This window comes from Pyrgilauda ruficollis, unplaced genomic scaffold, assembly GCF_017590135.1.
Source record: "Pyrgilauda ruficollis isolate IOZ18807 unplaced genomic scaffold, ASM1759013v1 scaffold48, whole genome shotgun sequence".
Classification (NCBI taxonomy): Eukaryota; Metazoa; Chordata; class Aves; order Passeriformes; family Passeridae; genus Pyrgilauda; species Pyrgilauda ruficollis.
Genome location: NW_024526377.1, coordinates 6,167,258 through 6,179,946, shown reverse-complemented (window position 1 = coordinate 6,179,946; position 12,689 = coordinate 6,167,258). Strand labels below are relative to the sequence as shown.

The following is a 12,689-nucleotide window of genomic DNA, read 5'->3' as shown; positions in this document are numbered from 1 at the left end:
ATAGGAATTACTGCTCTCGACACGATGGAAGTCTTAAGGAACTTGACCTTTTACACTTTATTAGCTATTAGGTTATTCTGTCTAGGGACACTGAAAAATTCTCCTAGGACAGATATCGACTGTAGTTTCAACCCACCTCTCACCTTGTCCCTCAGTACAGGACAGACATTGAGACACCAGAGTGTGTCCAGGAAGGACAGCAGAGCTGGGAAGGGTCTGGAAAGTCAGTCCTGTGAGGGACAGCTGAGGGAGACGGGTGTCTTTAGCCATAAGCCTGGAGAAAAGGAGGCTCAGGGGAGACCTTATTGCTCCTGAAAAGAGATTGTTTCCTGGGAGGGTCGGTCTCTTCTCCCAGGCAGCCAGAGACAGGATGAGAGGAAATGGCCTCAAGATGTACCAGGGAGACTCAGGTTGGACCTCAGCTAGAATTTCTTCACTGAAAGGGTGGTCAGGCATTGGAAAGAACTGCTGAGGGAGGTGGTGGAGCCACCATCCCTGGAAGTGTTCAAAAAATGTCTGGATGCAGCACTGAGTGCTGTGGTTTAGTTGACATGGTGGTGTTTGGCCAAAGATTGGACTCGTCTTGAGAGGTCTTTTCCAACCTTAATGATCCTGTGATTCCATATCAGAAGAGGTCACTAGGCTATTTTTGGGGCAAGCCTAAAACAGGCAGATCAGCCACACAGTCCAAGCGTACTTCCAAAAATGCATAAAAGTAGTAAAAATACATTGCACTTAATTAATGTGATTGTCACAGCTCTTTACATTTGATACATTTAGAAAGGGCATTATGACATTTTTGTGTTTGAAACAGAAGCAGCGTGGCAGGGAGCCTGCTTGCTAAGGAAAGATTAAAAGGTCTCTGACTGAAAGCTCCTAGTTTACTGGAAAATCCCAGACTTAAGCACTGACAAGCCCAGTACAAGTACCAAGTAATCTGAAACTTTCTTTGGCTTCTGATGAAAAACAGCCTTGGCCAACAGTTTAGCTTCCAGTAATGCTTATTATGGGAAAACTGACCAAAATTTCAGCTTTTTCACATGAGTATCAGAAGTCGTTTTGATCTCTTTAGGCCAAAACCAGGGCAGTTTCAAAAAGTGACAATAAAACCCTTGCAAACACCAAGGTTTTCTTTTGTGCCAAGCAAAGCTCCAACAAACACCACCCTTTGTGATTCCACCCAGAGTTGCACAGAACAACAAAACAGAAAAAGCAAATGAGGATCTCTCTAGCAACAGTTCTTATATGTTAGACCCTGACTGATATGATTATGTCTGAAGAGAGCTCTTCCATAAGGATAAGCCTCTCTCCATCATTCCTGTCAGATCTTCATGCTCAGCTACTTCTGATAGCAAAAAACATCTGTCAACAGCAAACAGGAAGACAACAATCACTGCAGTGAAGCTTCTCATAACTCTGCAATGTCTTGAACATTGGGTAGCTGTTCTCAATGCTTCTGTGAATCACTAGAACACCCTATTCTGGAACCCAGCTTACAGCAGGACAGCAGAAATCCAGAGTATCAAGAGGAGATCCATATATTTTCTTGTATCTTGTAGATAAATTTTTAGTTAATCCCCAGTTCTGCTGCTAGTTAGTAGAGATTTCTTTAGTACATATTTTTATCCCTGCAGCTCAGTTTATGTCAAACAGATAAAGATCTCAGAAAACAACTGACACCCCTATGTAAACACTTTATAGAATACAGAAAAACTACACAATCTTCCTTGTATTATAGCTTATTGTACTCTCAAATGGATCATACAAACAGCAGATCTGTCACCTGTAATCCTAAAAGGCAGCCAGAGTGCCCTCTCAATGATCCCCTTAGCTATCACTATTTAGGAATTACTTTTTATGGCAGAAATGAGAAATTTCAATTCTGAATAGTGAAACGTCCTCAAAGGCATCTGCATTCTGATGCTATCTACCAGCTCAGACCTATCTAGGTATTTCTGGCAGAACTCTACACAGTTGCCTAGATCAGTTTTACCATCTGAAATGTCCAGTTATTGCTGTCTCAACTCAATTAGTCTTTTCACGCTACATTCTCATGTGCCACCTCTCAAGAGAGTTAAGGAAAATGGCAGTTAAAAGAGGTGACTGAAGCATGTGGAACAAATAAGAATTCTCAGGAAAAACAGCAGCAGAAGCTACAGCTTTACCTTGAAACTATGAACGCAGCAACAAAACATCCCTGAACATGAGAAATGCCGATCATATTAATGTCAAAATTCACTACATTAAATAAGAAAGTACCAGCAGAAAAACTAAAAACTCAGGTTGCATAAACCCAGCATTTTGGTTTGGCTGGTGAATTAGAACCAAGCCCCAGACACCCTACACCTCATCTGTCTGCTTTGCAAAGCAGGGTGTGAACTGCTACCATAGGAAGCTAAACTTGAAATCTTTAACTATCCAGGTGTGTACCAATCATATTTCAGCTGCTAAATGGAGAAAAAAAGACATGACACAACATTAACATCAGAAAAATATGTTTTCTTCCCTCTCTCTCCAAAAGGACAAATTACTCTGGGCAGTGGAAGCAGCCCAGGAAGAGCTGAGAGATACCAGCCAAAAATTCCTTAGACTATTCACTGCAATACTGGAAAGATCTGGGGTATTATTCCAGGTAATTCTTTGTTATCCCCCAAGTTCTGCAGATGTCATTGTAGAGATCCAAAACGATGCCACTTGTCACAGACTGGAGTGCAAGACAACACTGCCTCTAACACACTGTCCTCAAAAAGGGCACAGGTGGTTTGTCACCATTCCATCAGCACAAATTCTGCTCCAGAAGATACACATCATACCTTCAAATACTTTTAATTTACTGAAGGAACAGCACAACTTCAACACCTTTCTAAAAATTTGGCGCCTTACAAGTTGAAATTGAAGAACATTTGAGAGAAAAGGTATCATTCCATCATGGTTCTATATAATTCAAAAATAATGAAAGTGCCATCAAGGAATACATTTGGTAAAAGAAAGTTCAGGTTTAATTGTTTTCAGGGCTGCATAATCATAAGCTTTACCATGTTCAAGATCTTTCCAGTACTTCCCTAACATTCTTTGCATGAGCAGGGTCCAAACCTTGCCTCTCCAAGTACAGCGAGGCAGGACTCTTCCTCCTAAGGACAATTTAAGTGCAAGGACTCATTTCCTGGCCTCACGTGAGCTCCACTACTTCTATCCATATTCATGTTTCAGGTGATTTACATACAGAATGCATGATACAATTACACCAAGATAAATGTGGTTACGGTGGTTAGTAATACCTTATTTTTCACCATCTATATCTGAACTATATCAAAATTGTGCTTAAAAGCACAACTTACAGCCCTCAATATCTCTACTGAAATAAAATACAAGGACAAACAATTAAGATCATTATAAAGTTTTCCTGCAACCATCTCCCATTTTTAGTTGCCCAATTAAGTAGGTATTTCCTTACCAACAGAAAGAAGGAAGATTTTTCTTCCCTTGAAAAGCAAACTGAATACAACAGGGTACTCAGAAAAAACTGCAACTTCCAATTACTGCTAGTAAGCAGCCAAAGTGTGTTGACTGTCAACCAGCAAAACAGTGTCAAATCTTCATCTACAAAAACATGTTCTGCGACAAAAACACGTTCTGAGCTGATGTAGCCTGATTTCTCATTCAGATAATAGGCACTGGCTTCCAAGTGTGAGTTTCCAGGGAAGTTCCTTCTTCACTCCACACCAGGGAAAAAAGAAAGTCTTCCCTATATATATATCTATATATCTGTATACCATTCCCTAGTCTGCAAATGTAAATTTAAGATGTCCTTTCTCTAGTCTGGAGAGAATATGTAGTCTCTTTTCCTCATCCCTGTATCTCTTAATCAAACTGCTGGGAAGTTAATTATAATGTGAGATGTTTGAGAAGTCCTTTCTAAACGAATAACTTTAATTTGTAAGATTGATTATCCATGTTCTGTCTCCAAAGCCCATATATCCAGCACATTTCTACAGCATCCTGCTGATGCCTGGCAAATGGATATTCTCCCTTTCTCTTTGTTAACTCCATCCTCCAAGCTTAAAGAACCTTATTTTTAAAACAAACTGTAATTAATTCAAAGCCTTCCTATAATTAAGATTCTTTTTAAACTATGACTGATTCCACTAGTTACACTAACAGGTACAACACAGCACTTCAAGTTTAAAAAATATTGCCTGCAAATGATTGTTTTTTCCTATTTTGGATTTGGAAGATCCACTTTGACCTTTCCCTTCCTTGTGTTTTCACTTCTGTAATCAGTCAAGAACAAACCTCACAATCCTACCAACTATTAATCCTCTTTAATTGTATTGTGGAATTCAACCATCCAGTTTAAGATGCTGTAAAATCACCAAGGTAAAATTAAAGCAATCATGCAAAATTAATATAATTTTATGAAATTACTTTTCTTGATTTCTCAATACTTGTAATTTGATGTTACTGCTTTTTTTACTACTATAACACCTGCATATTAGTTCTTCTAGCAGTTTTCTAAATTTATTTTCAAATGCATTTTTACTCGTTTCCTAAATAAGGAGGCACAGACACATTTAAATTTAACAGCAAAATGAGGAAGAAAACCATACGAATTTTATTGATTATAATTAGTACAGCTTAAGAGTAATCCTAACATTTATTAAACAGTGAAGCCATCTATCAATATCACCATGAGGATTCAAAAAAGCCTTTTCCAGTTTCATGAGTGCACTATGAGATATGCTTGTGTTTTTTCCATCACTACAGCTGAATCATTTTAGTGATATCCCTTTTTACTGGCATTTCAGACCAGATTTCTCTAAATCAATTAAAAAAATTAAAATACACTAGATTCACAGTTAAAACTATCTATGCTACTGAGGAACTTCTGAATAGTTTACCTTGTCACATCTTAACATGTAATTAAAAGGAAAACATCTATCCAAACCTGAAAAATTAGATCTGAAAAACTGCAGTAAATATCTTTCAATAATGTAAGAGCAAAAATTAAGCAGGAAACTACATGCCAGGATTTTCATTCAAAAGCTACATTAGCTTATTTATGCTAATGCTTTAAGGTTTTATTTTGCAGAATTATAACCTCCAGTACACTCTGGTACATACTAGGTGTTCATAAACAACAGCAACACAAAATGCCAACCCTTTGCACAATCCCCAGAAATCAAACTCCTGCAGACTGATTTGATTTATAAGTCAAAGCATGAAATACAAACAGCTACAAGCATTAAAATGGAGAGAATTACATCTTGGAAAACTACAGTAACAGACATTCATTTGCATATAATGCATATTTATACATCCTGGAAATGCATGATTGCTGACAAACTCAACAATGTAAATTTAAAACACTGAGCATCACAAACAAACTGTTAGCAATTAACTTTCAAATACCAATAGCAACATCTCCATAAGCCAATTTCAAATCCATATGCTCAGCTCTTCATGAAAATCCTCCTATTAAACAGGAATATCATAATCTTTTGTGTGAATACTAGCACAGTTTCAAAAAACACCTGAAAATTTGAGCTCCTAGTGGGATATGAGGAGGGTATTTCCAAGAGCTACATACCAGGAATCAGCTTCTCTTGTAACTAAAGTGCCTTTGGAATACGATAAAAAGCAGTACTTGGAGATTTGAAGGATTTTAGAAAAAACAATTTAGTTGCATTCTTTGAGCATCAGTTGAACAATAGCCACTGCTGGATTTCAAGGCATTTTTCTAAGTCCTTTTCAACCCAACATCCAGTTTCTCCATTGTTAGGTAACTACCACAAGCTACCAAATACAAAATTCCTCAAACCTTTCACACCACAGGGTTTTTGTGCATAGTCTTCCCTATTACAAAATTTTTTTTTGTCTTGAATCAGTCACTTTTGAAATAAATGGTAAATAAGGTAATGGATGATAAAGAAGACTCAGGGGGAACCTTATCACTCCTTACAGCTCCCTGAAAGGAGGCTGTGAAAAGGTCTTCTGCCATGTGAGAAACTCTGGATACTGGGGAAAATTCCTTCACTGAAAGGGTGGTCAGGCCCTGAAACAGGTTGCTCAAGAAACAGTGAAAATCTTAAAAGAAGTGTGGATGTGGCAGCTGAGACATGGTTTGGTGGTGAACATGGTGGTGCTGGGTTGACAATTTTATTTGATCTTGGAGATCTTTTCCAACCTGAACAATTATATAATTCATAACACTATGTTTTCAACATGCCTAGGACTTACCACAGGGGAAGTTATGTTTTTATGCATTTAAGTAAATGATCTAATAAGTTACAATGTGTAATTCTTACTTCCTAACACATCAGCAATAACCACAGTATAATTTAGTGGCACCAAATAAACTTAGGTATATTAAAAAGAATTTGCCAATTCCTTTAGCTCAGATTAGGTTCACTGTCTGGCTCCAAGGCTCACAAGCAACTTGCAGGAATTTGAATTTATCACATTTTGGTATGATTGGAAGTGACAGTAATTATTGTTAGATATGCACAAAGAGCAATTGAGAAATACTATTTAAGTCACTGCCAAAATGGTTGTTGCCAAGAGAAATCTATAGCAGTATTAGGTAAATGCAGAAAACTGCAAATAAATCCAGCAATTTCTCCAAGTCTGAATTTTCCCATTTATATGTGTGTGTTTAGATTAAATTCTGTAACAGATTGAAGGTAAGACCACATTGACTGAAGATCTAAAATACTTTAAAAATTATGAATTATAATTAAACACAAAATGACATTACTACATAAATTACTCATTCTTGTCCCTCACCAGACACTGGCATACAGGTTCACAGAGTGTTCCTCTTATAGTTTAGGCTTCTGATCTCTGTTGTAAGCTGAATATAAGTGTACGAAAATCTTTTCTTTTTTTCCCCTAAGAAAAGTATCCCATTTTAAATGCTAGCAGACAAGCCTAAAGAAGTACTTTGAAACTTCTGAAGTGCATGAAGCAGACAGATGGGGTTTGTCCACATTCTTTCTTGCACTGCAGTAACTGCATTAACCATCCTCTCCTGACAGTAAACCTAAAAGCACACAGTAAACCTCTGATGCTACTGGAGAGGTAAGAAACCCAGCCCCCCTTTCTCAGCAACCTTGCCACATAATCTGGATTTCAGCACCAAACCTCGTTCCCTGGCATGTTAACTCTCTGCAGCATCTGTCACTGCCATGAATGGTTGATCATAAGTACCTCTGTAGTCATCTCAATGCCATTAAGCAGATGGCAGCGCTAAATCCAAATGATGTAGTACATCTCCCTGGTGGACTTTGTTTCTATACACCACCATTATTCTACAATTCCTCAGTGATAAATCTTATGTATTCTAGAGAACATTAAACAGTGAGCTGACAGAGACAATTGATTTATTAGCATCCATTTCCCTTTGCCTCGCATTTCCTTATTGTCCTCGCAAACACTTGTGCAGATCATGTATGGAGTCGCTAAGGGACCAAAAGCACTTTGGCTCAATTTGAAGCCTATTTCAGAGATTTAAAATAACTAGATTTTTTTTCATGCTGAAAATGTTTAATCTACAGTTTTAAATGAAGATTCAACTAAATCCTCTTGATTCCTCTACAACACTGTTAGGAGAATTTTCATAATAAAATTGGTCTACCATGAACATCAGGCTATTAAAGCACCATCTACTTTCTGCAATAAATCCAAGGAAATAATTACAATTCTAGACAGGCTTGGGAAGTCCTTTAAGAGTGAGCTGAGTTGTATAAGGATGCATACATGCTGGTGACAAGTCTACATGTGTCTGACATGGGCAAATATCAGCACCAGGACTCACGAGTTTGGCTTTCACAACTGTAATTCACATTTTACCATAAAATCCTGACAAGGCTTTTGGCACACAACTGCCCACGTGAAATTAATAAATATGTATATAGGAGAAATTTTATGAAGGAATTCCTGACTACATAACATGCCCTTGACTGCATATCCTGTAACCCTAAAGATTCATTGCATATTGGGGCATGAAGTGACAGGAGAAGAGGATATGGCTTGAAATTAAAGAGGAGAGATTTAGATTAGATATTATAAAGAAATTCTTTACTGTGAGGGTGGTAAGGCACTGGTAGAGGCTGTCTGGAGAATTTCTGAATGCTTCATCCCTAGAAGTGTTCAAGAACAGGTTGGATGGAGCTCGGAGCACCCTGGTCTACTGGAAGTTGTTCCTGCCCATGGCAGGGGACTGGAATGAAAAAATCTTTGAGGGCCTTTCCAACCCAAACTATTCTATGATTCTATGAAGCATTTGCTACCCTCTGATTTTCAGAAATTGCAATTTTTTTTTTTTTAATTTTAGATTGCTTTGTTTTTTTATAACAAGACTAAACAGTACAGTTTATTAAACATCCCAGTTTATACTGATAAAATTATCTAACAACCCCTCTGCAAAAAACTATACACGTAATTTAATCTTCTAAAAATCAATTAGATATCTAGTAAAGCACAGTACAGCTTCAAGGGATATTTTAAGTCTTTTCGACCATAAAAAATAATTCTGTTAAAGGACATCCTGAAGCACTATTTGGGGCTTTGTTGCATGAACAAGCAACAATGGATAATAAAATGTTCTAAAGGAAAACAACATTTTTTAAATAGGATTACAGGGCATTAAGATAGATGAGAACTCAGAAAATTCTTATGTTTCTCTCTCTTGTTAGTGCTGTGGCAGGTTTTAACTCAAACTTCAGCTTGCCAGGCACAAGGAAGGATTCACACAATGTCAGATAAAATACCATTAAACTTCTAACCACTCATGATTTGGTGTCAGCAAGCAGTTAGTACATAGAATGGAATAATTTATTTGCAGAACAAAGTCTCAACTACCTTAATGCACACAGAAATACAAAGTTTCCTATTCTTCATATCTAGACATGTCACTCATCCTAATCCAACTCAGATTTGGCCATTTAATGTCCAGATTAAAAGAGCAATAAAGGAGAGTCACACTGTGTGGTGCTGAAGACTGAATTTGGAGAATGCACTCCTGTGCACCTACAGCAAAAGATTTGCTGTCATGCAATCTCTTCAAGATCTCCAAAATTACTAAAGAAATTTTAGATTCTATTGCAAGTTTCTATATTTAATGGAGGAATCTGTAAATAAGACAACTGTTTAAAGCAAAAATGAAAATTTTAGCTCTTTGTGCCATATCAAATATCATCATTGTACACTCGTGAGCATTAAGCCCTGTTCCTGCACTCAAACTTAGTCATGTACTAAAACTACTGCAAGTAATTTAATGAGACAACACAATTTCAGTTTACTACCTATTTCTCAGATTTCCTCTTTAATACACAGTATCAATAATATCATGGTATTTCTAGAGAATCAGTATCAGAAGACATACTAGAAATACTATTACTTCAAGATTACTATTTTCAACTTAGAAAAAGAAAGAGTAAGTCATTTCCCCGTGCTGGTCACCAAACAATGCATTTTATACACATCACTGCTCTTCATGTGCAAATGCAATTTCTTTCCATGTTTTATGAGGGAAAAAAATCAAGAATAAATAAGGTTAAACTATGAAAACAATGCACTTTGTCCTAATTTCCTTCATAGTAAGGCATTGTAATGCTCCTAAATATGATAAGTATCTCAATGTGGTTACAGAATGATATTTTGCAATATGGGCTACTACTTGATATTCAGATTAAATATAGGAATGCTGGTCTAGGTAGCTCAGATGGCTGTTTATAGTTATTACTTTTTGCCTGCCAATACTGTCCTAAAAATCTTTCTGCCAAGCCAGAAAATATGCCAGAAAATGAGTGTTGATATCCTGTGAGAAAAGTGCAAGTGAAAAATTTCTTGTTTTCTTTTTCCACAGAGCACTAAATAAAATTAGAGGAAAAAATTCAAATAATCATTAAGAAGGTAACAGATTTGTTAAAATCTAACGATATATATATTGTGAAACTACAGGTAAAATACAAAGTAAAGCAATAATTTTTTGAAATATCTCCATCTAGACAGCTAAGCATGTGCAAATGTACCTAAGAATATTATACATATTCTTATGTATTAATCCTTTACAATAGCAATTTTATTCCTGGGGATTGCTTTTTTCCTAATTTTAGTTCAAAGCAAGAAAATCTCAGTGAAAACCTTCTTAATGTGGGGGGGGGGGGGGGGGGGGGAAACAAATCAAAGTAATGTTGTAATGTTTAATTTTGACTCAAGCAAATGAGTTTGTAATGAAGTCCAAATGTTTGTGTGCAATAAACTCATTCACCTACAGCACAAGCACAAGGCAGAACAGAATTGCCAACATAAAAGTTGAGGACTACTTTGGCAATTGTCTTTTGGGGAAAAAAAATCCATTATCAGCAACTGTTCTTGAAATGTAACACTCTATAGAGTCTTGTATTTTGAAGTTTCTACACTGCAGATTTCCTAAGTCGTATTTTTATCAAGCTTAGAGTCTGTAGAAGCCAAGTATCAGCTACAAAGGTAATTTGATTATTTTAGTTCTCAACAATAATGACACTTGAACTTTCCACTATGCTTTTTCACATTGACTGAATTGTTGAGCACAGAAAAATATTCATTTACACAACAAAACTGAAGTTGGGTGTGACAACACTACAGCAGAGCAGATGCCAGGTGTAAACAGCTTTGTTCTCAGCTTTGCTGTGAACAATTCTGCACTATTTCAGACAAAGCTGCATTGTAAATCTTACATATTTAGCAGAAGGTAGAACAAATCTGCCTCAGATCCTAAACTTTTCAGTTTAATTCACTACAAGGGATTTATCAACAGGAACCTCAGTAACCCTACTTCAGAGGCAAGTCATATCTTTGCCATAAAATTTCGGGACATTGTCAAAGACATTAAAACATCTACTATTGAGCAAATTATGAATGCTTGGTCTGAGAGAAAAAGAATGAAAATAAATTACAACTCAGTAAAAGGTGGAGAGAAATTCTGTTTCCAGAAGAATGGAATGATGATCACCCAAGCTGCTATATTTGTAATGAGATTTTTGCCATGAAGTTCAAACCACATAAAAGAAGTAGTTTTACTTCACAGCATGTTTCCCATTGTTGGGTCACATTGTTATTCATGGACTTGCAAAATAATGACTCCTTTAAGAAACCAAAATTAAAAAAAAAAAAAAAAAAAATCAAAAGTGCTTAAAAATACTGCTGACAATGAAGTGGGAGAAGGAAAACAAATGGCAAGAGATTCAAATTTGTCACAAGGAGTTCCAGAGGAGTAAAACAAACTGACAGGTATATTTTTCTTACAGTCAAATACAGGTAAAATACTTGATATAACTTTGTAAAAGTAGTAAGAAAATTTAATCAGTTGTGTTTCAGAAAATTTAATACCTTCTATAAAATTGTCTTTTTTTCCTCCTTTCCTCTCTATACCCCCTCTTCCCTCCTACAATGAATCTGAATTAAATTTCCCTGAATCTCCTGAACTTTTGAAAACTTTGATTTAGGATTTGGCATCACTAAAACTATTACAAATTCTCACTTCTGTTTCTTTTCAGCCTCTCAGAAATTTAACTTTTACACTTATGTGATATTAAAGACAAGTAACCTGGGGGTTATTTCTAAAATCATCTCACAAAGTTTTTGCCGTTTAAGATAAAATTGAAAAACACTAATTAAAACTAACTGGACAACCACAGAATATTTCAAATGCAGTTACAGGTGATTTGGAGGCTTACCTTTGTGCTTGAGTGCTGTAGCTGTTATCATAGGAATCATAGCTTTGCTCATCATATGCAGCTCCATAGCCATCATCATACTCCTGAAATGACACAAAAGGTGCAATATTAATTTCAAACACACTCCAGAGACAGAGCAGTAACCCAGCTCTACATGTGAAAGACAAGACTCTCCTGAAATGTATGTATAACATATGTACACCACGAAGTGGCAAAATCTGAATATTGAGATTACTCCTACCTACACATATTAGACCATAATTTCTTTAAAGGTATTTTAAGCTATTGGCAATGTGCTTTGGAAAGGTGGTTTAGTTAACACTGGCTTGTGCAGATGACAGTACAAGCATTTCATGTCTCCATGTTCTTGAGTGAGCTACTGATCTTCAAGAAAGCTTTGGGAAGCATCCCAGGAATCAAAACATCTGAATAAATACTTTACAATTGACTTAGGTAGCTGACTTATTTCTGGACAATAAATTCAATATTCTATGTAACTTTGGATAGGAAAGAACTTCCCAAGAGATAAGACTAGCAAGAATGACAGTTTTACTACTCTGAATGCCCTCTGAATACTCTTCACCTTGTGGGAGTTTAGCACTGAACAAGAAACTGTAAGTAAGGATTTCTTACTTCTCTCCACATTATTCACACTATTTAAGTATACAATGTATCTCTCTTCTCAAAACAGCGCTGTATTTGAACACCAATTTGAAGAAACTACTAACCCCAGCCATATGGAAGTTTAGGATAAAAACAAGTGACAGTGATTATTTGTTTTCACAGAGAAGGATGAGCTATACAAACATGAAGAACTGTCATGAATTTACTTTTTTGTCCAATAATACACTTAAGTGAGCTAAACATAGGAAAAGCAGAAATGGCACATCTACGGCATTGATTCCTAGGCTATCCTAATATCTAAATCCTATCTAAATATGCCAAAGACCTCAGTGGATATTTAGGAGTATG

At 36.4% G+C, this 12,689-nt stretch overlaps 1 protein-coding gene across 1 annotated transcript in view; it reads right to left on the bottom strand.

The window, feature by feature from the left end:
- The window catches only part of KHDRBS3 (KH RNA binding domain containing, signal transduction associated 3), an 89,056-nt gene that overhangs the window by 7,643 nt on the left and 68,724 nt on the right, over positions 1-12,689 (bottom strand). The window contains exon 7 of the mRNA XM_041479461.1: positions 11,718-11,800. Coding sequence (XP_041335395.1) covers positions 11,718-11,800 — 83 coding nt within the window. The remainder of the gene's footprint in view (positions 1-11,717; positions 11,801-12,689) is intronic.